Source organism: Drosophila teissieri, chromosome X (genome assembly GCF_016746235.2).
Source record: "Drosophila teissieri strain GT53w chromosome X, Prin_Dtei_1.1, whole genome shotgun sequence".
NCBI lineage: Eukaryota > Metazoa > Arthropoda > Insecta > Diptera > Drosophilidae > Drosophila > Drosophila teissieri.
Genome location: NC_053034.1, coordinates 1,709,068 through 1,733,149, shown reverse-complemented (window position 1 = coordinate 1,733,149; position 24,082 = coordinate 1,709,068). Strand labels below are relative to the sequence as shown.

At 45.3% G+C, this 24,082-nt stretch overlaps 2 protein-coding genes across 2 annotated transcripts; one reads left to right on the top strand and one right to left on the bottom strand.

Moving 5' to 3' along the window:
• Positions 1 to 20,448: 20,448 nt before the first annotated feature.
• Positions 20,449 to 21,043, top strand: LOC122624444 (ribosomal protein 63, mitochondrial-like). Its single transcript, XM_043803981.1, has 2 exons — positions 20,449 to 20,740; positions 20,808 to 21,043. Exons 1-2 carry the CDS (start codon positions 20,570 to 20,572, stop codon positions 20,955 to 20,957), a joined length of 321 nt encoding a protein of 106 aa, XP_043659916.1. The 5' UTR covers positions 20,449 to 20,569; the 3' UTR covers positions 20,958 to 21,043.
• A 170-nt stretch (positions 21,044 to 21,213) lies between these two features.
• On the bottom strand, positions 21,214 to 23,842 carry LOC122623510 (vacuolar protein sorting-associated protein 26). Its single transcript, XM_043802713.1, has 2 exons — positions 23,432 to 23,842; positions 21,214 to 23,351 (listed from the first exon to the last, which is right to left on the bottom strand). The coding sequence occupies exons 1-2, from the start codon at positions 23,573 to 23,575 to the stop codon at positions 22,059 to 22,061; spliced, it is 1,437 nt and encodes a 478-aa protein (XP_043658648.1). The 5' UTR covers positions 23,576 to 23,842; the 3' UTR covers positions 21,214 to 22,058.
• Positions 23,843 to 24,082: the final 240 nt, after the last annotated feature.

Here is a 24,082-nt window from a genome sequence, read left to right as displayed (position 1 = left end):
TCAAGGGTCTAAGAATAAATAAAACTAATGAATTAATTAAAAATAAATAAATGAATATGAAAACTAAATGTGAAGCGATAACCCTGTGTTTTTATTGAACTTAACATTTGCGGATTTGGTTGCGACCATCATGAGTTTAAATTGTTCAAGCAGCTGGACTTATTTTTTGCCCTAAAATATAACTTGTTATAAATGGATGATGCGTTGGTTGGAAAATTGCACCCCATTTGATCCTGCAGCTGTGCAAGTACATGTGTAATTATTGCAACTACGCTCATAAATAGCGCTGCTTAAATACCCTGGAAACGTGATCATTGAAGCGGTGGGTGAATGTCAGTCGAATCATTCAAGCCCCACCCACCCCCAAGGAAGTTAAGCCCCAAAATGCATACATAATAATCAACTCAGTTGGTGTTGCTGCTGCGACGTTGCAGCTGTCTTGGCCAGAGCGTTGACACACATGCATGCCAAATGCGTTTTGAGGGGGCTGAGGGGGCTGAGGGTCGCTCCGGCTCTGGCTACGGCTTTTGCCAAAAGATTTGGCCAGGCCACGATGCCGGAGCGGAGCCAGCAGCTGTACTAGATTTGAGTGAAATGTTGCTACTTCTGGGTGGTGGGTTTCGGGTGCCCTGTAACTGCTACGACTGCTGCGACTGCCACAGCCAAAGCCAGTGCATCGCCACCTTCGCCACCATCACCGCCGTTCCAATCTGCATCTCCATCTCCATCTGCAACTGCAGCTGCAGTTAAATATTCAAATTTATACAAAGCATCTTCAGGTGCTCGTTGAGCAGTTGTGTGTTGCCTGTTTACCAACTACAAACTATGTGTCAACAGCGGCTCAGGCCGAGACAGATGAAGAAAGCATCCAGCATCCAGCATCCACCATCCACTTCCTGCACCACACAATTCTGCAGACCTGCTGCATTATTTATTCCCGACAGAAAGGGGGCGGGGCGGGGCGGCGATACTCGGTACTTGGTACTCGGTACTCGGTACTCACCTTTCCCAGGTCGAGGCTGCTCTCCATTTTCTGCATTTCAATTACAGACTTGCTGGCAACCTCCATCAACCCCATTTCCATCGCCATCATCTGCATCATCTGAATCATCTGCATCATCAGTATGCAGCTTTGCCTGGAGAGCTGTTTTCTAGCCTAGACCTGACACCCAGCCAAACACATAAACGAAACAAAAAAACGAAAATAGACACGAAAAAATAGATATAATTGGCACCGAACCGGCGCCAATGAAGTGGCATAGTCAGAGTCCCAAAAGTATTTCGATCCAGAATGTCAGTATACCGAAAGCGTATGCCAAATCGAAGATTCAAAAGCAGAACAAAAGTCTGAAATATACTATATATGTATATATACCATCTGAACTGGAAAGCCTTTTATATTTGAATAGACTTCGAGTTTTGTATTGTAAAGCTATTGTTGCCAAAATAGCTCAGGCAAAGGTAAATCAATGTGCAATGCAAATATAAAGTATTTCAAATGTTTTGTTTTTATTTTCCTTGTCAAACAAAAAAAGGAAATAAATGTTTCTTATACATATGTATAAAACTAAATATTTAAGTTGGTATCAAAGGACTTTTTGGCATAAGCTGAGAAATGGGAAAACTCATTTCAAAGCCATGGAATTCGCAGGCGATCTGGAACAAAAGACACAAAATGTCAACTATTTTGGTCTTCGCCTTTGATGCGGCAGCGGCACATCAAAAAGATGCAATGTCAACACACACACACGCACACACACACACACGCACTGGCCACATTATTAACTCGGAAGAAATGAACTGCTGGGCGTGTCCAGGATTAGGAAGAGGCCGGGAAACCATGCGACAGACTCACGAGCCATGGCAAACTTTAGCATATTTGTTAAATACTTTAATTAATAATTTAGAGCAGGGGCACGCTGGGTGGTTGGCAGTGCTCATACAAACAGGGGGAGGCGGGGGAGAACCCAGAAGTTGAGCAAACAACTAACAAAAGATCAAGGATTATGCGTGCTCAGTCCATGGGCATGTGAGCGTGTGTGCGTGGGTGGGTGTGTGAGGTTGTGAGTGTGCTAGTGTGTATTTTCCGGATGCGGTGAAAGAGGAGGAAAAGCGCTCCTAGGACTCGGGCCTGTAATAAAAAGAAAACAAAGAAGATTAGACTAAACGGAGCGGAGGCCAAGAAGAAGCCGGCTGATGAGTTTAATTATTTGAATGCTTCAGCTCACACACACTCGCACACACACAGACGCAGGGGGTGGGGTTAAAAAGGGACGGAAGTGGGGGGAGGGAAGGAAAAAGCCAAGGGCGCACCAACCAAACAAAAGGCAGATGCTTTTGTCATATGCACACGACCTCAACTTTTCCAAGGCCCAGATGCCAGAGTGCTGCCCCACAGCCCCACAGCTTCACAGCCACCCAACAAGCGACCTGCCGCCACACACCACACCTACCATCCTCACCTTTGCAGGCTGAGAAATCCGAGCATCCTCCACCCCCCTTCTACCTTGGCCCACCAGGAATCCTTTCGAGACCAAGAATCCAAGGCTCCCGAGAATGTGGACTCCAAATCTGGTCAAAGAGTTGTCCTCGTCCAAGGAAACCCACTTGAATTCCAAGCTAAAATAATTTAAATTAAATACGAGTGCAAGATTAACACAATTGTTGAAAAGATTTGTGAGTAATAATTGATGGTTTTTCCTTGCCTTCAGGCCGATCAGCAGCTTGCATTGTTTGAGATCGAAAGCCGTTTAAAGTGCAGCCTCAATTAGCATTTGCCTGTCGGACGCTTCTGATCCTGGTCTGATAATGGATGAGCCAGGGCTGCCACTCCTCCGAGTCCTGAGCTGCAGCCTCTCTCTCCTGCCCGCACTTTTTTCCTTCCTCTCGTGGGAGTGCATTCAAAGTGATGCTCTGTTCTGTTTTCAATTTGGTTACATTCTCCATTTACACGCCAGTCGCCGCTTTTCGGAGTGTGGAGCTTCCCGGCAGAACCCGGCAGGACGACCTGCAGTCACTTCTGCATCCCATACCCATACCCATACCCATACCCATACCCATAGCCAGTCCCGTCCACATCCCGCATTGGCCGCCACTCTATTCAAATGAATCCCCATTTGGCTTCCACTTGACAATGGCAGCGTGCCCCTTTCCTGCCTCGCCCCTCCCGCGAGTCAGTGAACTTAATTTGGTCACACACAATTGATTCTTTTTACAGGTGCTGGCAACCGGGCCACCTCCCACCTCCAGCACACACACAGACAGACACACACTGGCTGCCATTGTTGCAGCTGCACAGCGAGAAAATACGTTCTCATTGTTGGCATTTATTTAAATTCCCTACCCGCCGTGGGTTGTTACATTTCTCTCAGTGCAGGACTAGGTAACAGAGAGAATAGTGTGGAGAATCCCGGGGAGGAGCAGGATGTGGAGCGGTGGAGCGGGTGGAGCTGGAAACTGGAGCCAGTGACGACATGTTTGCAGCCTTGTGCAAAACTCGTTTTGTAATTTGTGGCTGAAACAATGCAATTAAGTTGACATTAAGTGAAGTTCGCCCTGCTGGATGCTGGCTGCTGGCTACTGGCAACTGGCAACTGGCTCCTGGATCCATGCTGCTGGATGCTGGCTGCTGGCTGCTGGATGCAGTCTCCTAGCTTTCGGTCCACCTTGGAGGTCACCGCATCCACTCCGCAGCCACCACATGTCATTCTATGTGTGTTCTCCGAGCATGGCCACCCGTTCCTGGATGCCTGCAGTGGTAATGGGATCTAAAAGGGCACTTTCCGCACGGAGCAGCCATTTTGCGGGCATCGGGGTCACCACTCAGTCGGCGGCTAAGCCTGCATCCCAATTGATGCCCGAACAGGACAATCTGCTATTATTTTCAACTATTCCTTAGAGCTCTCAGTAAATTGCAATTAATGTCTTGGTGCTAACACAACTATGCATGCATTCGATGACAGAATAGTATTTATTAGTAAGCACTTATTTGATTAATATTATTAAGCAAAGTTTTCAGTTGAAATATCACTTATTAATTGGCGCTCAAAAAGATTTCGGATACTCATCCGGATTGCAGATTGCACATTGCAGATATGTGCATGCGGCCATTTGTATCCCCCAGCCCCTCCCTCACCATCCAGAAATTGCAATCCAATTTCGTTTGCTGCCGTTTTGGTGAAACTGGTGAAACTTTCGAGTGATGCGATTATCCTGCGAGTGCTGCATTCGAACTGCGGTTGCCCTGGGTCCGGCTCATGTCCTGGAGCATGTCCGCCCCCAATGGCGGAGCAGGAGCAGGAGAGGAGCAGAAGGATCGGCTTCCTGGGCAGCCGAAAAAGAGGCGCCACATGGCCGGAGAGAACGGAATGGGGCAATGGGCGATGGCGATGGCGATGGGCGATGGGATACATCAAATGCGATGAACAGCGGTGAACACATTCGCCGAGAGCCGCAGTCAAGTGGAGAATTACTGAAATTAATTTTGAAACATGTTCGCAACTTTAATGAGATTTGCGTGTGTGTGTTTCCCTCTCGCTGTGTGTGTGAGTGCATAAGTGTGTGTATTCGTGTGTGTTCGTGTATTCTGCGGCTTTAGTGGGTTAAGCGGCTTATGTTGTTGCTAAGTGGCAAAAGAGCAAACCACCGAATGGTAAAAAGCATAATTAGTTGCATGCAACATCATGGCTACTGACATACACACTTACACTCACACACACACAACACGCCATGCCACGCCCCCATTTCTCGCCGCCGCCCTCCCCTTATCAAAGGGAAAAGGACTTTTCCGGAAACCCATTAAAGCCAAAAGCTGAAAATGGTTCTGTGCAGCTTTTCCACCTCATTTCGCTTCTTTTTTTCTCCGTATTGAAGAACGCATTTGTTCTGATTGGAAGTCACATTTAAAATAAAAAATTATACCAAAGAGAGAAAGAAATTATACTTATGTATTAAGATTTAATGATCGACTTGCGCATTTAATTATCATATAGATAGTCGGCATAACCTATGAGTTACGCTAAATAATTTTGTTAATTCAATCACTAGGCAGGTACTTTTTGGTGGTAACCTCTGTTCTGTGAGTGTGTGAGTGTGTTCGATTTGGTTCTTTCGTAAACCACCGAATGACCTTCCCATCGGAAAAGTCCCCCTTGAAGCTGAAGCCCCCTGAAAATGACTCACATCGAGCTGTTTGTCACTGGACTGCCAAAGAATTTCAGAGAAAATGGGGGGAAAAGTGAACTAAAGTAAAAAGCAAACTCAACCAAGAAAATTGAATTCGAGAAAGGGTGAAGAAAGGTCCTGAAAGGGGAGTAAAGGGGATGGAAGGCAAGTGAATTAGTGGGCAAAACTAAAACTGAAACTAAAAACTCAGCAAGATTAATAGGAACACGTAAAACGTAATTATTTTCCTGTACTTGTGCTATTTGTGCCCGGCACTCGCACACTCACACACACACACACACTCTGACTGGCACACATACACACACACACACACATGCCTTGGGTCGTGCGAAGAGGGAGGGGGTGGGGTGGGAAAGTTGAATAAGTTTGGGAAGTGGGAAAGCTTCACCCGCCTGGCATGACAACATTGAGGATTTTTAGACCGAGCCAGGACTCTCACACGAACACATATGGCTTCTGGCGTTGAATGTCCATGTGTGTGTGTGTGTGTGTGTGTGTGTTCCAGTCTTCAACTCTCTCTCTTTCCCTTTCTGCCCAGCGCTACCTGTCTCTTTCCTGCAAAATGCCTCAGTCTCATTCGGTCCCTCTTCGTAACGTGTTTTGCCCCAAGTAGTTTTCTTGTGTAATTATAATTGCATAATTTATTTATAATATGATTTTCATGCTGTTTTCCCTGGGAACAGCCAAAGAAATGGGAGTACAGACGGGGTGGTGGTAGTGAAGGGAGAGAGATAGAGAGGGAGAGAGGGAAAGGAGCAGGACAGCAGCATGATAGGGAATCCTCACAGCGCAGTTTAGTTTATGTACCAAATGCATTGGCACTGCCGTTCGAGCTGCCGCCACACACAAACAGGAACAAATGCACTGGAAAATATGTTTTTAAATGGAATGGATAAATGGATAATTGGGCACCATAAATGGCGACCTAGTTAGGTCACCGAAGGCCACGAATTAATTATAACAATAAAAATCTGTATAAAATCTCTTAAAATTAATGTTTTAGATGTGTTTTGTATAGAACTATTTTTCATTATATACATTTTCATATATGAATATTATATATCCATCCAAATGATGTCCATGAATTGGAATTTACTACAAAATACTACGATTTTGGTATCGTTCTCTGCAAAGACCTCCATTTTTCCCCAGACAGGACGAAATGCCTAAAGGACCAAAGGCACCAAAGGGACCAAACAATCCAGGCAGTCAAGCAGCCAAGCTGCACTTTGGGCTGAAGTGAAATGTTACCAAACTTGCAGGAGCACATGGGCGTGGAAAGGGGTGGAAGGGGGGAAAGGGGGAAGGGGTGTACGTGCCGGTGCCTCAAGTTCATTATGTCTGGCCATATAAATTTCACTTGGCCACAGACCGAAATCGGAGTCAAATGGCTCTGCCGGCATTTAGGTGTATAATATGCCACGTGCACTGCCACACCAACACACTCACAATCGCAATCACAGACACACTCACACGTATTGCTAACTGGGGGGGGGGATTTCGAAAAATATGACAAAGAATTATTTCGGTGCTCCGGCATTTTTGGTGGCAATTGGTGACATCATAAACGAAGGCTGCACAGATTTGGCCAGCCAAACTGAAATAGTGTCCAATTTCAGAGTCGCCACACCCATTAAACGGAGTCAACAGTGTTATGTTATCCTTGTCGATGCAAAAGGAAGTGCTGAAAGAATGCAAAGCCAAGGTGATTTATGCCTCACAAACTCACAAATGCCTGTGGTTTCCACAACAGAGTTGCAATCAGTAGTTTAGTTTAGAAATTTCCTACTGTTCTTCTCATATTTGCTTGGCTTTGCGAGAAATCTGCAGCCGATCAATTTGTTTTGCATTTAACTAAACATCACTACTACTGAGTTTTACCAATTAAGGCCTTCTGAGATTTGCATGCTATCGAGAACTTGAACGCCAGTAAAGAGAATCAAAAGTTAAGTCCCCCAAGTCTAGGCACACTAGCAGCCCCACCCACAACGGTCTCTATTATATATTAATCAAGTCTAAGGACTCTACAGGATCCAACCCCCCAACTGCGCCGCAGTTGCTTACCAACACTGGCCACGTATTAGCAGCACAGATAATCATCAAAATACATCAACAAACTTATTGTGGAGTGGGTAGTGGTGGGCAAGGGATTTTGGGGCGTGACAATCCATGCAAATGCAGTGCGAGCTGCTGGGGGTTAAGGCTGGTTCAGGGGGCTCAGGGGGTTCAGGGGGTCAGGGGGTAAAGGCTCAAGGGGCCGGGGGCGGTAACAGGTAATCGTAATTGAAACAAAAGTTGTAGCCAAAGAAACTGTAGCATACGTTGCGGCGCCTTAAAAACCCATTTCCAACTGTTGACACGTGCCGCATCGTGCCGCGGCCTTAACGCCACCTCCTCCACCCCCCTCTACCCCTACCCTTGCTTGAACCCCTCTTAAAATCCACCCCTCCCCACTCCACCCCCCCTTGAAACGATCTGAGACGCCGCCGTATGAAAATCACGCGACCGCATGCGAAGTAAACAACGTGAAATGAAAGTCATGCGTCGCATTTTAAAACGCGCCGGTGTCCCAGGACGTGGTAAGCCCCCTCCTCACTCCCCTGCTACCTTTTGGTCCATGGACGTAGTACCCACCCATGATAGCACACCCATGCCATATTCCCAGAGATGCGCATAATTTAAAAGACAAATTTGCGTCGCCCGGGACTCTGATGAAGATGGCAAGGGTATGGCGATGAAAAAGGTGCCGAAGAGGTGCCTGTGCACCTGAAGAAAATGTGTATGCGTCATATGAATTATACTAATCATAGCAAAGGGACAACCACTAAAGTATATGTAAGATACAATTTCTATATTTCCAATGGATATACACATATGTTTATACAATTATACAATCAAGGTGCCAAAACGCAGCAAAAGCTAACTTCCCCAGTGTATCATCACAATCAATGGAATGGGAATGGGAGACTCGAGCTCGGCGACAGAGATGCATTTGTAAGTACGCCTCATTATTGTTATTGTGCCGCTCGTTGCGGTGGCCCAACTCACCTGGAAACCGCCTCTCCGGGAAGAGGACCTCCTTCTCCTGCACCCCTCTAAAAAATAAAGGAAATAAGGGAATCCATCCCCCGCCCCTGGAAAAAGGAGCCCGGCATTAACATTAGCATTCGCATTCGTCACGTCGCATGTTTGGCTTCTGTCGTGCAGCGAAACGGAAATGGCAACAAAGTACAAAGCAATTTAATAAATGCCGGAATCACGTGAAGGTGTTAAACAAAACATTCATGCCCCAAACAGCCGACTTCCCCTGGCCGATAGAAAGTGTGTGTGAAATAAAAAGATGCATCTGAGTGGGCGAGGCGTAATTGAAAAACGGATTTCCCTGGGGCAACAAGTGGCACCTCACCTCACCCCACCTCACTCACACTGCTGAGGTCAGCTATCAAATGATAGTACTTTGCATTACTGGCACAGCTAATAATAAATAGCTAAAATTAAGGCTGCTAAGCTCTACGTTCCACTATTTTCTATCCAACATTTGTTGCCCTTTTTTGTCTTATAAACTAGGAATAAAATACGTCAATAGGTTTTTCTTAAAATTCTTTATTAGCTCATGGTTAAAGTGACACTTGAATCTGAATCTGAAAGTTTGCGTTCTTCCCCGTAAGCAGCACTCTAATTTACTCGTTCAGTCGCTTTAATAAATGTCAATGCCGTGACGTGGCCAGCCACCATTGTCCTGTTTTCCTGGTCCGCCTTCCTCCTGGCCGCCTCCTGCAGTCGTCCTGTATGCTCCTCAATCCCTCTCAATCCTTCGCACAGTGGGCAGCGTCGGCGTCAGCTGTTAATAATGAACGAGGCGTGTTGGTATTAAATGCGGCTCTGACCTCAGCAACAAAAAATAACAGCGGTTTCTTTCTTTCGGTTGTTGCTGTAGCTGCAGCTGTGGCGACACTGAAAAGAATCGCATTGAAGTTAGTAGTAAGTTGGCTATTATACAATTGGATAGAATTCAATTCGCCATTAATGAAGTAGTGAGATACGTTTTCAAGATACATTTATTGTGAGAAGTGTGCAGCTAGTGATATGTTTTATTCACAAAGTAATATTGCTGCCTACTGAGCTTTGATAAGTGGCATAGGTGTGCAATTTTTCTCCGTGTAACATCGCTGTATTGCCGGACTGCGTATTTCGGATTTCGGATTCCGCATTCCGGATCCGGGGAGCTGGCGAACTGGCGAGCTGGCAATGGCAATGGCGGCTGATCTTGTTCCGTTTACCTTTTCAAGTGGCCAGCGACACAAAAGCAAAAAGCGCGCCCATGTGTGTCCCGCTCCGTCGACCCCCCTTGCCATCCCTTGCCATCCCTTGCCCAGTGTCCTTTTAGCGGGCATGTCCTTTTGACAGGTGAAAGGCGAAAAGGGGAGAATGGATTGCTGACATCAATTTGTAATTTCAATTAAAAATTTAAACGCCGAATGAACATTCGCCGGCACGGCCGCGACTGTTGACCGTTTAACGGTTGGCAGAATATGCGTTTCTTGGTCGTCCTGTCACACACTCCCTTTTGATTTACTTATACGTTCACTATATATCCTTATATGTACATACATAGGTTTATATGCGGCCATAATTTGATATAGCGTATGCTCCAAATGGCTGCCCCGAGCACTTAATTTGATTTCTTTCGCAAAATGGCTTTCTTTTATGTAAATATACATATACATATCCTGACCACTGAGATACAGAAAGATGGGGAGAGAAAAGAAAGTTGAAAAGAGTGGTCGATAACGGGAGAGGGGAAAGGGGATGGGGATGGGGAGGGAAAACTTTCTGTTAAAGGCGCAAGTTTGCAAATTTTCAAAGCATTTAAGCCAACTGGGAGTGCAAATTGGGTTACTGTCCCACTTTTTATTCCTGACCCCTTGCTTTTGGCAGTAAGTTAATATTTTTGAATAAGACTTCGATTCGACTGGAAATTGGGTTACTAGACGGTGTCAAGGGGTGCAAAGTCTTCTTCAGTCCCTGCAATAGTGTCCCATCAATTTCTGGCTGAAAATCGTGTCCTTTAATTAAATAACATTGCCTTCCAATTGCCATTTAGGTAAAATGCAAACTGCGGCTGCTTTTATATTTCAACTCAGGCATGTACTTTAGTTGTTTCATTATAATATATGCATTTTTGTGATAAAACTAAATATATATTTTATTATATTAATATATATTGAGTGCATTATTTTGTGGAAATATTTACCTTAACTTCAAACCCAATCACACAATGTGAAGATAAGAATACGGAGGCCTGAAAAGTAGGCTACGAAAAGCAACACTTCAGCTTCGGCTTCAGCAAGCAGGGATTTCGGTTTGCTGGGTTGGCCCTTCGCTCCTGGCCCTTCCCCTTCCTTCCCCTTCCTTCCGCCGCCATTAGTCGCGAAAGTGTCAACTTCCGCAGACGCACACAAGCACACTACACATGTGTATACACGCACACTCATAAAGAGTAAGACTTGGCTAAAAGCATGTCAAATTTTTGCACATCGCGGGAGATGGGAATCGATGCGAGGGGCGGTTGGCTGGTTGGCTGTTGGGTGGTTGGGTGGTTGGGTGGGGTGTGGGAAATGCCTGCGAGAATGCATGATTGAATGATTGAGAAATTAATACACATTCGCGTATATGGCACACACACACGGACACCACACACACACACACACACACACACACACAGACGGATACGCAGACGGGCATGCAGAAGAAACCATCAACGGCGTCAGCTTCGTGAAATTATTCCATTTCACTTTACAACTGAATGCAAATTACATGCTGTAATTTCCTGCAAGAAAGCAAGAAATGAAGCGAAATGAATGTGGCACACACAGATACGCTGCCGAACACACACACGCACGCTCGCACACTCGCACGCACACAAATGTATTTTGCGCCGAGCGGAAATAAAAATAAATTCGAAAAGTTAATATTAAATGTGCTACATTGGAAACATATTGTGTGTGTGCTGGCTTTGGTATCTCGTTCTCGTTCTCGTTTGGTTTTCTTTTTTCTCCCCATTTTTTCACATTGGCTCCACCACTGTTTGGCACACCCCCTGCGCCCCTTTCGGGCGCGCCCCCCTCTGCGCTCTCCGCTTGGCTGGCGCTGATTTTCCACATGCCTAGCAGACAACAAGGGCGGCCTACCCCCCCACCGACGGCCCCGTTTTCACTGCGCCCCTGCAGCCATTACCACGCCTGAACCTATCCGCTCAACCCCTCTTCCACCCCCACCCCCGCTTCTGCAGTCACTCAGATACACGCACACCAGGCCAGAGGCGTCGCCCCCCTTTTCGGAAGGTGCCTCCCCCTCATTTTACCACGACCATGCCATAAACAATTGCGCATTTTCAGCGCCGTTTGCTTACAGTTTCCTTTTATTTTGTTTTACTGTACTGCGCTTTTTGTTGTTGTTTTATTTGTGTCTTCTTGTTTCCCTTTTTGTTGTATTTTTCGCGTTTTTTTTTGGCTTTTTGTTTATATTTTTTTCATGCCTGGCTCATTTTTACATTTTTATAGAGAGCAATTTCCATTGGATTTTTATTCTTTTTAATTTGCGCGCCATTTTTTGCACTTGCAGTTAATTTTTTTATTGTTATTATTTTCGCGCTCATTGTTGCTGCTTTTTCCCCCACCCCCCACTTTTCATGCAACTGGTCAATGGTTCGCTTTTCGTGTGATTTCCATTTTTTCCTGCCTCCCTTGCGTTTTTGTTGCTCTCTTTTTGTTTTTCGGCCAACGCGTAAAATATGCTTAAATATTTTAAATTTAATCACACGCTTCGCTGGCCTCGGCAAATACGTCAATGCATATGCAAACAAATGATGTGAAGCTGCTTGACTGAAGGGATGTTGGGTGTAAGGGTGTAAGGGTGCATGCACCCCAATCGGAAAAAAGCCCTCAAAGTCAGGTGAGCTGCCGGCTTTATTTGGTGGCTGGCCAACTAGGGGTTAAGCGGAGAATCCGAATACAAACGGTCAGCACTAATGGCAATTACATAAGTAACCCTCCAATTGACGCCGCATAATTCTGAGCACATACTTGATGAAAAAAGTTGAACAGAAATTCTTAAATACACATTACACTGCATTAGTTAATTAAATTGGGTTACATTTTGGACCGTTTATGAACACGCTTTAAAAAAGCAGAGCAGCATTTCAAAGGTCCAATTAAATGTATTTCATAATTGTTAATTGAATCTTTAGAAACTTGTAGTTGAAGTATTTCCGCAATTCGACCTGTTTTCATTCCTCGTTCTGTTCCATTTGAATCCATATTGAATTGTATTGTCCACTTGGACATGATTACAATTGCAGCTGGTAATTCTCGTCTGTTTACCTGGCATTACCCCTCAAAATCATCTCCCATGTGTTAACGATTATAATTCCGACCGGATGCAAATTTCTTCTCACTTGCGGCCTTGGCATTGAATTCATTTGATTTGATTTGCTTCGGCCTATGAATAAGTGGAAATCAAACTGCAATAGAGTATTAAGCATATGGTATTTGCGCATCAAGTTGTATGTATAAGTTTAAAAAACCAATTTTTATACATTTTTGCAAAATTTAAACCTAAAACTTCACAGGTGGATAGGGATTTTGTTACGAATTCAACGAGCACCAGTGCCCACCATCTCCTTCCTTTTTAACCACACTCATGTACACTCTCTTACTCTCTTCTTTCCACACTTTCTCTGCTGCAGCTTCTCTCTTGAGCTGTTTTAACTCTCGCTTGAAGTTGCTATAAATGCTGCTGTCGCGGGTTTGAAACCAGGCTAAAATTCAATTGGGGAAATGTAGAAATGTAAAAATGTAGAAACTGCATTTGAAAGCAGTAAGCACCTGTTAAATTAAATGTATTTAAATTAAATGCGGGGTGTGTAAACCGTTACTTTACCACTGAAGGCAGATCAGAGATGCTCAGTCACATTGTGCACTTGGTGCTTCACGCGTTTTTCACGAAATTTGCACGACAATCACGACATAATTAAAATATCCTATGTGGTTGTTGGGAGCGTGACAAAAAATCTGTTACACGCGGGCATCTCTATTTTAGGCAAAAAAAGGGATCGTTGGCTACCTACTAGGATTTTTGTTCGCCTGGTATTTAAAATCGGAAATCTCTTTAATTTCTTTAAAATTTCAGCCGCCCGGGAATCATTTTCGCTGCTAAATCGGCCAGTTTTTCGTTTCGCACACCAGGCGAACAGAAATCGCAGAAGGTGGCGTCAGGCGGCAGCAGGTATCATAGAATGAGACAACTAGCTGATATTTCCATGATGGCCATCCCTTTCATGCTTTCAGGCGCCCCTTGACAAGCTTACAGGAGTAAGCCGTTACTTTACCACTGAAGGCAGATCAGAGATGCTCAGTCACATTGTGCACTTGGTGCTTCACGCGTTTTTCACGAAATTTGCACGACAATCACGACATAATAAAAATATCCTATGTGGTTGTTGGGAGCGTGACAAAAAATCTGTTACACGCGGGCATCTCTATTTTAGGCAAAAAAAGGGATCGTTGGCTACCTACTAGGATTTTTGTTCGCCTGGTATTTAAAATCAGAAATCTCTTGAATTTCTTTAAAATTTCAGCCGCCCGGGAATCATTTTCGCTGCTAAATCGGCCAGTTTTTCGTTTCGCACACCAGGCGAACAGAAATCGCAGAAGGTGGCGTCAGGTGGCAGCAGGTATCATAGAATGAGACAACTAGCTGATATTTCCATGATGGCCATCCCTTTCATGCTTTCAGGCGCCCCTTGACAAGCTTACAGGAGTAAACCGTTACTTTACCACTGAAGGCAGATCAGAGATGCTCAGTCACATTGTGCACTTGGTGCTTCACGCGTTTTTCACGAAATTTGCACGACAATCACGACATAATAAAAATATCCTATGTGGTTGTTGGGAGCGTGACAAAAAATCTGTTACACGCGGGCATCTCTATTTTAGGCAAAAAAAGGGATCGTTGGCTACCTACTAGGATTTTTGTTCGCCTGGTATTTAAAATCGGAAATCTCTTGAATTTCTTTAAAATTTCAGCCGCCCGGGAATCATTTTCGCTGCTAAATCGGCCAGTTTTTCGTTTCGCACACCAGGCGAACAGAAATCGCAGAAGGTGGCGTCAGGTGGCAGCAGGTATCATAGAATGAGACAACTAGCTGATATTTCCATGATGGCCATCCCTTTCATGCTTTCAGGCGCCCCTTGACAAGCTTACAGGAGTAAACCGTTACTTTACCACTGAAGGCAGATCAGAGATGCTCAGTCACATTGTGCACTTGGTGCTTCACGCGTTTTTCACGAAATTTGCACGACAATCACGACATAATAAAAATATCCTATGTGGTTGTTGGGAGCGTGACAAAAAATCTGTTACACGCGGGCATCTCTATTTTAGGCAAAAAAAGGGATCGTTGGCTACCTACTAGGATTTTTGTTCGCCTGGTATTTAAAATCAGAAATCTCTTGAATTTCTTTAAAATTTCAGCCGCCCGGGAATCATTTTCGCTGCTAAATCGGCCAGTTTTTCGTTTCGCACACCAGGCGAACAGAAATCGCAGAAGGTGGCGTCAGGTGGCAGCAGGTATCATAGAATGAGACAACTAGCTGATATTTCCATGATGGCCATCCCTTTCATGCTTTCAGGCGCCCCTTGACAAGCTTACAGGAGTAAACCGTTACTTTACCACTGAAGGCAGATCAGAGATGCTCAGTCACATTGTGCACTTGGTGCTTCACGCGTTTTTCACGAAATTTGCACGACAATCACGACATAATAAAAATATCCTATGTGGTTGTTGGGAGCGTGACAAAAAATCTGTTACACGCGGGCATCTCTATTTTAGGCAAAAAAAAGGATCGTTGGCTACCTACTAGGATTTTTGTTCGCCTGGTATTTAAAATCGGAAATCTCTTGAATTTCTTTAAAATTTCAGCCGCCCGGGAATCATTTTCGCTGCTAAATCGGCCAGTTTTTCGTTTCGCACACCAGGCGAACAGAAATCGCAGAAGGTGGCGTCAGGCGGCAGCAGGTATCATAGAATGAGACAACTAGCTGATATTTCCATGATGGCCATCCCTTTCATGCTTTCAGGCGCCCCTTGACAAGCTTACAGGAGTAAACCGTTACTTTACCATTGAAGGCAGATCAGAGATGCTCAGTCACATTGTGCACTTGGTGCTTCACGCGTTTTTCACGAAATTTGCACGACAATCACGACATAATTAAAATATCCTATGTGGTTGTTGGGAGCGTGACAAAAAATCTGTTACACGCGGGCATCTCTATTTTAGGCAAAAAAAGGGATCGTTGGCTACCTACTAGGATTTTTGTTCGCCTGGTATTTAAAATCGGAAATCTCTTGAATTTCTTTAAAATTTCAGCCGCCCGGGAATCATTTTCGCTGCTAAATCGGCCAGTTTTTCGTTTCGCACACCAGGCGAACAGAAATCGCAGAAGGTGGCGTCAGGCGGCAGCAGGTATCATAGAATGAGACAACTAGCTGATATTTCCATGATGGCCATCCCTTTCATGCTTTCAGGCGCCCCTTGACAAGCTTACAGGAGTAAGCCGTTACTTTACCACTGAAGGCAGATCAGAGATGCTCAGTCACATTGTGCACTTGGTGCTTCACGCGTTTTTCACGAAATTTGCACGACAATCACGACATAATAAAAATATCCTATGTGGTTGTTGGGAGCGTGACAAAAAATCTGTTACACGCGGGCATCTCTATTTTAGGCAAAAAAAGGGATCGTTGGCTACCTACTAGGATTTTTGTTCGCCTGGTATTTAAAATCGGAAATCTCTTGAATTTCTTTAAAATTTCAGCCGCCCGGGAATCATTTTCGCTGCTAAATCGGCCAGTTTTTCGTTTCGCACACCAGGCGAACAGAAATCGCAGAAGGTGGCGTCAGGCGGCAGCAGGTATCATAGAATGAGACAACTAGCTGATATTTCCATGATGGCCATCCCTTTCATGCTTTCAGGCGCCCCTTGACAAGCTTACAGGAGTAAGCCGTTACTTTACCACTGAAGGCAGATCAGAGATGCTCAGTCACATTGTGCACTTGGTGCTTCACGCGTTTTTCACGAAATTTGCACGACAATCACGACATAATTAAAATATCCTATGTGGTTGTTGGGAGCGTGACAAAAAATCTGTTACACGCGGGCATCTCTATTTTAGGCAAAAAAAGGGATCGTTGGCTACCTACTAGGATTTTTGTTCGCCTGGTATTTAAAATCGGAAATCTCTTGAATTTCTTTAAAATTTCAGCCGCCCGGGAATCATTTTCGCTGCTAAATCGGCCAGTTTTTCGTTTCGCACACCAGGCGAACAGAAATCGCAGAAGGTGGCGTCAGGTGGCAGCAGGTATCATAGAATGAGACAACTAGCTGATATTTCCATGATGGCCATCCCTTTCTTTCTTTCAGGCGCCCCTTGACAAGCTTACAGGAGTAAACCGTTACTTTACCACTGAAGGCAGATCAGAGATGCTCAGTCACATTGTGCACTTGGTGCTTCACGCGTTTTTCACGAAATTTGCACGACAATCACGACATAATAAAAATATCCTATGTGGTTGTTGGGAGCGTGACAAAAAATCTGTTACACGCGGGCATCTCTATTTTAGGCAAAAAAAAGGATCGTTGGCTACCTACTAGGATTTTTGTTCGCCTGGTATTTAAAATCGGAAATCTCTTGAATTTCTTTAAAATTTCAGCCGCCCGGGAATCATTTTCGCTGCTAAATCGGCCAGTTTTTCGTTTCGCACACCAGGCGAACAGAAATCGCAGAAGGTGGCGTCAGGCGGCAGCAGGTATCATAGAATGAGACAACTAGCTGATATTTCCATGATGGCCATCCCTTTCATGCTTTCAGGCGCCCCTTGACAAGCTTACAGGAGTAAACCGTTACTTTACCATTGAAGGCAGATCAGAGATGCTCAGTCACATTGTGCACTTGGTGCTTCACGCGTTTTTCACGAAATTTGCACGACAATCACGACATAATTAAAATATCCTATGTGGTTGTTGGGAGCGTGACAAAAAATCTGTTACACGCGGGCATCTCTATTTTAGGCAAAAAAAGGGATCGTTGGCTACCTACTAGGATTTTTGTTCGCCTGGTATTTAAAATCGGAAATCTCTTGAATTTCTTTAAAATTTCAGCCGCCCGGGAATCATTTTCGCTGCTAAATCGGCCAGTTTTTCGTTTCGCACACCAGGCGAACAGAAATCGCAGAAGGTGGCGTCAGGCGGCAGCAGGTATCATAGAATGAGACAACTAGCTGATATTTCCATGATGGCCATCCCTTTCATGCTTTCAGGCGCCCCTTGACAAGCTTACAGGAGTAAGCCGTTACTTTACCACTGAAGGCAGATCAGAGATGCTCAGTCACATTGTGCACTTGGTGCTTCACGCGTTTTTCACGAAATTTGCACGACAATCACGACATAATAAAAATATCCTATGTGGTTGTTGGGAGCGTGACAAAAAATCTGTTACACGCGGGCATCTCTATTTTAGGCAAAAAAAGGGATCGTTGGCTACCTACTAGGATTTTTGTTCGCCTGGTATTTAAAATCGGAAATCTCTTGAATTTCTTTAAAATTTCAGCCGCCCGGGAATCATTTTCGCTGCTAAATCGGCCAGTTTTTCGTTTCGCACACCAGGCGAACAGAAATCGCAGAAGGTGGCGTCAGGCGGCAGCAGGTATCATAGAATGAGACAACTAGCTGATATTTCCATGATGGCCATCCCTTTCATGCTTTCAGGCGCCCCTTGACAAGCTTACAGGAGTAAGCCGTTACTTTACCACTGAAGGCAGATCAGAGATGCTCAGTCACATTGTGCACTTGGTGCTTCACGCGTTTTTCACGAAATTTGCACGACAATCACGACATAATTAAAATATCCTATGTGGTTGTTGGGAGCGTGACAAAAAATCTGTTACACGCGGGCATCTCTATTTTAGGCAAAAAAAGGGATCGTTGGCTACCTACTAGGATTTTTGTTCGCCTGGTATTTAAAATCGGAAATCTCTTGAATTTCTTTAAAATTTCAGCCGCCCGGGAATCATTTTCGCTGCTAAATCGGCCAGTTTTTCGTTTCGCACACCAGGCGAACAGAAATCGCAGAAGGTGGCGTCAGGTGGCAGCAGGTATCATAGAATGAGACAACTAGCTGATATTTCCATGATGGCCATCCCTTTCTTTCTTTCAGGCGCCCCTTGACAAGCTTACAGGAGTAAACCGTTACTTTACCACTGAAGGCAGATCAGAGATGCTCAGTCACATTGTGCACTTGGTGCTTCACGCGTTTTTCACGAAATTTGCACGACAATCACGACATAATTAAAATATCCTATGTGGTTGTTGGGAGCGTGACAAAAAATCTGTTACACGCGGGCATCTCTATTTTAGGCAAAAAAAGGGATCGTTGGCTACCTACTAGGATTTTTGTTCGCCTGGTATTTAAAATCGGAAATCTCTTGAATTTCTTTAAAATTTCAGCCGCCCGGGAATCATTTTCGCTGCTAAATCGGCCAGTTTTTCGTTTCGCACACCAGGCGAACAGAAATCGCAGAAGGTGGCAGCAGGTATCATAGAATGAGACAACTAGCTGATATTTCCATGATGGCCATCCCTTTCTTTCTTTCAGGTGCCCCTTGACAAGCTTACAGGAGTAAACCGTTACTTTACCACTGAAGGCAGATCAGAGATGCTCAGTCACATTGTGCACTTGGTGCTTCACGCGTTTTTCACGAAATTTGCACGACAATCACGACATAATTAAAATATCCTATGTGGTTGTTGGGAGCGTGACAAAAAATCTGTTACACGCGGGCATCTCTATTTTAGGCAAAAAAAGGGATCGTTGGCTACCTACTAGGATTTTTGTTCGCCTGGTATTTAAAATCGGAAATCTCTTGAATTTCTTTAAAATTTCAGCCGCCCGGGAATCATTTTCGCTGCTAAATCGGCCAGTTTTTCGTTTCGCACACCAGGCGAACAGAAATCGCAGAAGGTGGCGTCAGGCGGCAGCAGGTATCATAGAATGAGACAACTAGCTGATATTTCCATGATGGCCATCCCTTTCATGCTTTCAGGCGCCCCTTGACAAGCTTACAGGAGTAAACCGTTACTTTACCACTGAAGGCAGATCAGAGATGCTCAGTCACATTGTGCACTTGGTGCTTCACGCGTTTTTCACGAAATTTGCACGACAATCACGACATATTTAAAATATCCCATGTGGTTGTTGGGAGCGTGACAAGAAATCTGTTACACGCGGGCATCTCTATTTTAGGCAAAAAAAGGGATCGTTGGCTTCCTACTAGCAGATACAACGACCGACTAACTGCCCACCGTAATCGTCTCGCCCGGAGATTACAGGGGGCTATCCCAATTCGCAGGCTCAAAAGAAGACATTTTGGGCTGCTTCTAAGATGTTAGTATGAATATATTATTTACCTGAAACCTCACTACTCGAAATTTGACCTATTCCTATATATTAAGATGAAAACAAATTATATTTTATAATTAAGAGATTATTTACTTAAGACAACATTTAGGTTAAAGGCTTTAATTAATCTGTTCCTGAATAATATTAAATAAAGATGTTAATTAATTAAAAAAAGGTGCATAGTTAACTATGCCTATCCCAACTTTTTTGATTTTCGAAAAAAAAGATTTGACAAATTTTCACAGCGGTTACAGCGCAAATTACAGCGGTTCCGTTCTATCCTTGCTTCCGCCCGTGTCCAATGGTGCGGCGGAGAATGTGAGATCCCAGACCAGCACAGCTCCGTCCTTGCCGCCGCTAATAAAGTGCTCGGCGTTGTCCGTGAAGCGCAGGCAAGTGATCACCCGATTCCAGAGGGTGCTAAGCATACGGCCGGAGTTAACGTGCCACTGGTAGATGTTCTCCTGGATGGCGGCTACCAAAAAGTTCCCATTCGGCGTCAGGGCCATGGCGTTGACTTTGCCGGGCACCACGAACCGCAATCCGGTCATCTGTTCCTGCTTGTTGATGGGCCACAGCGTCTCCCATGTTGTAATCGGTTCGAAATGCGAGCTGGTGTTATAGTACGTGAAAATGTTGATATTGCATTGCTATTGTTTATAAATTCAACCGGAAATAAGCGGTAGTTTCTTATCGATACGAAATCACGAAAGCGTGATTTGCTTTGGCGTACCGAACAGTTATTGCGGTAATCGGTTCGCGTTCTCCTCTTGCGAAACCTGGTCACACCTAAATTCGGGCCAAATAAAAATAATAATTTGTTATAACATAAACAGTTTAGTTTTTACCTGGACTTTAGCTAACAAAATGCACCTGACGCTGATCAATTTGTTCAAGAAGACCGTGCCTGGTCACATATTCCGTGGCAAGCGGCGCCTAGTAAAGCCGGTCAGCCAGCGCGCAATGGACACCCTGACCCGCGAGTACGAGCGCCAGGAGCAGGTCATGCTGCTCCTCCGGCACCCGTATCTCACCCTGGTAAGTCTTGCTCGCTACACGCGTAGTCACACGTTCTAATACCACACTATCCACTGTTCGCCCTCAGGAGCAATCTTCCGGTCACGCCAAGGAGCTACAAAAGCGCGATAAGCTGGTGGCCAAGTGGACGGACGAGCAGACACTGCGCAAGATGAAGCCACACGTTACCATTGAGGAGCGGCTGAACCAGCTGAAGATCAAGGAGGCCTGGGACTAACTATCATAATATCTATATATAAGCCGGCGTTACCTGTTAAATAAATCTAGATGTTATGGAAATTATATAATGCCTGCTGGACTAGAGTATGTCGTTTTGTTACCCGATAAACATCCATATTCGGCTTGGTTATATCTACTTACGAGTTATTCCATGTGGACTCACTGCTTACTTGCCTTTGGACACCAATCGACCCGCATGCACATGTGAAAGGCAGTGCGCTTGATCAAGTTTCCACTTATTTCACTCAACGCTCTTTTCGTGTTTGGCGCTCATATCGCTTTTATTTGTTATTTGTTAAATTGCGTGTCTAAGTGTATATATCAATAATTTTTGTATGTTATGTATATGAACTGTTATGTACATATGCAAGGCATGTAACATGTTTCGTCGCTTCCACTTCCGATCGCTCGGACAAATCCGATCGCCATAATCAGAACGCTCCCAGCATCAATTCGTTAGTAGGCTATAGACTAAAACTTTATTATTTAATGGATGTTTTGTCTTGCTGCTTCATCTGTATTGGAGTTGGTTTAGTTTAATGCACACGTTTAATTTCAATTTCAGGGGTTCTCACTTTTAGAAAGCAATTTCAACATTTTTCAAATTGAAAAATCATATTTTCCAAACGCCACAAGGATAGGGAATGGTCTTCGGAATACTAGGGGGTTTAACTAGTTTTGACGGGTTGGAGATTTGGGTTTGCTTTCGTGTCCGAGGTCCGAGTACGTCGCCATCAGCATCTCGATTTGTTATAGCAATAATACCAATGGAAACGCCTAGAGATTGGTTATAGCTACGAGGTTGCCTCTTCTCATTTGTCCTAAGTTTCGTTTTGTTTTTTCGTTACTATCATTTGCGATTTGCCTGCTTTTGGTTAATGATGCGCATAACCTCAATAAAACATTTGTAACAATTTTAAATTAACTTTAAAAAAATAGATATATGCATATTTGTTGCTGCTGCTGCTGCTGCTTCTCCACTGCCCTCCTGCTGCTGTATACGAATATATGCGTAATAGTTCCGCCTTCTGTTGTTGCCCTAGCTCTGGGCTCTTACTACTTATCCCCCTGAAGATGGAAATCCTCTCCAGCTTTCCACTCAATCGGTGGCCAGCGGCGTGGCACCGGCCTTTTTCGCAGAGGGCGCAATCGCATCGGTGCCCTCATCCTCCGGCTGCACATGCTCCGACGCTTCGGCATCGGATCGGGAAAGCGGCGATACTGGCAGCAATGGCGGTGGCGAACTGGAGAGCATAGCAACGGGCGAGGCACTTGTGGTGGCCGCTGCGGCTCCATCGCCTATACCCCGCTCGGGAGCTGGTTCTGAAACAGATGACGCCGCTGTGGGGACTGGAACTGCAACGGACGCGGTCGACGCCGTGGGCGTCAGCGGCGGAGAATCCAGTTGCTGTTGGCTAAACTCCTGGTTGGGGCTCTCCCTGGTAAACAGGCCCATCTTGGACTCAGATCCCGCAGTGCCCGGCGCTGTCGGGGCTCCTCCCGCCTCCCCGCTGTCTGTGCTCGAGCTGATCAGCGAGTGGGCCACTGTAGGCGCAGCAGGACCGCTGACCAGGTGCGGCGGAGCGTGCAGTGGGACGTGTTGGTGCTGCTGTTGCTGGTGCTGCTGAGCTCCATGGTAGCGCGGTATGTCTGCCTTGCGCCACAGCGTGATCTCCTGTTGCTTGAAGTAGCGCCGGTCCTCGGTGTCCATCAGCACTAGGTTGAGGAAATACTTGACCGAGAACTTCTTGTTAATGTCCCGCATGGTCGGCGTGAGATTGTAGCCAGCAAGGAAGACCCGGATGGGTATGCTTTCGCCTTTAACGGGCGCTCCGTCCATGATTTCGTACTTGGCAATCGTTTCGTTCTCGTTAAACATGGTGGGACCCGTGCCCGTGCTCTCTTTCTTGATGATCGCAATCTCCATGTGCTTGATCTTGATGCGCACCAACAGGAAGTAGATCTTGCCGATAATAGTGTCCCGCAGGTGGTACTTGCTTTTGTTGTACTCAAACTCTATGTGCAGGCAGTCTTCGATGCCAACCTCCATCTTGATGGGGTTGTTCATCTCCGGGTAGCTACACAGTGTGTGCACGGCGATGTCAACCTCCTTGGTTATGTCGCTGATCCGCCTGACGATGGTAGCGCGCAGGAAGTAACGCAGTCGCACGTTCGAGCCGGCGTACACCTCAAACTGCTTCTCCACGTTGGGGAAATCGAACGGATAACTGTTGTTCTGGATGAGATCGCCCGGACGGGCCAGCGCCTTCGCTAAACACTTGAACTCGTGGTGGTTACCCCGGTCGTAGTACAGCTCGATCTGGCCAATGAATTCGATCTTAATGCCCTGGTGCTCCAGCTTGCTGCCCGGCTTCTTGAGGGTCACGTTCACCTGGATGAAAAGGGGGTGGATAAGGGGTTTATCTCTGGTAATGCTTGGGGGAACTCCCCCGGATGCTGACCACGACGCACCTTGCCGGATACCGTCTCCCCGTCGTAGAAGAGCAGCATCTTCTCCACCTTGCCGTCCTCCCCTTTAACCTCCGCCGTCTTGTGCTCAGCTCCATCAAAGACTATCTCAATGTCCGCTGACTGGCCGAATCCCAGGAAATTCATAATTGATAAACGTCGAATCGGCTTCTTCTTCCTCTTCGTCTTGCCCCCGCCTCTTCTTCTTTCTGCTCCGATGGAATGTCGACGCTGTGACTCCTGTCGGCGGTTTTTCCTGGAGATATCTTTTAGATAACCCTTTAAATAACCCTCAGCTGTAATGGGCGTTTTTCTGCGGCCTTTTTTCGTCCTTCGTTCCGATGCTGGCGTATGTGTCGCGTCTGTGTGTGTGAAATGAAAAAAATTGCAATTTTTCACACTACAGCGTTGCCGTATCGCGTCATTCCGATTGTTATTAAGGAGTGCCAACGTTGGTAGTTTTCAGTATTCAGTATCTGCATGGTATTTTTTAAGGAACCATTTCGTTTAACCACGCAATAAACATCTATTTGATATAAAAAATGTTATAAATCAATATTATTATTTTTTATAAATCGTTGTTACTTTTCATTAATTAAAGTCTAAATGGTCAGGCGTGGTATTTATATACCAATTAACCTAATCACCCGAATA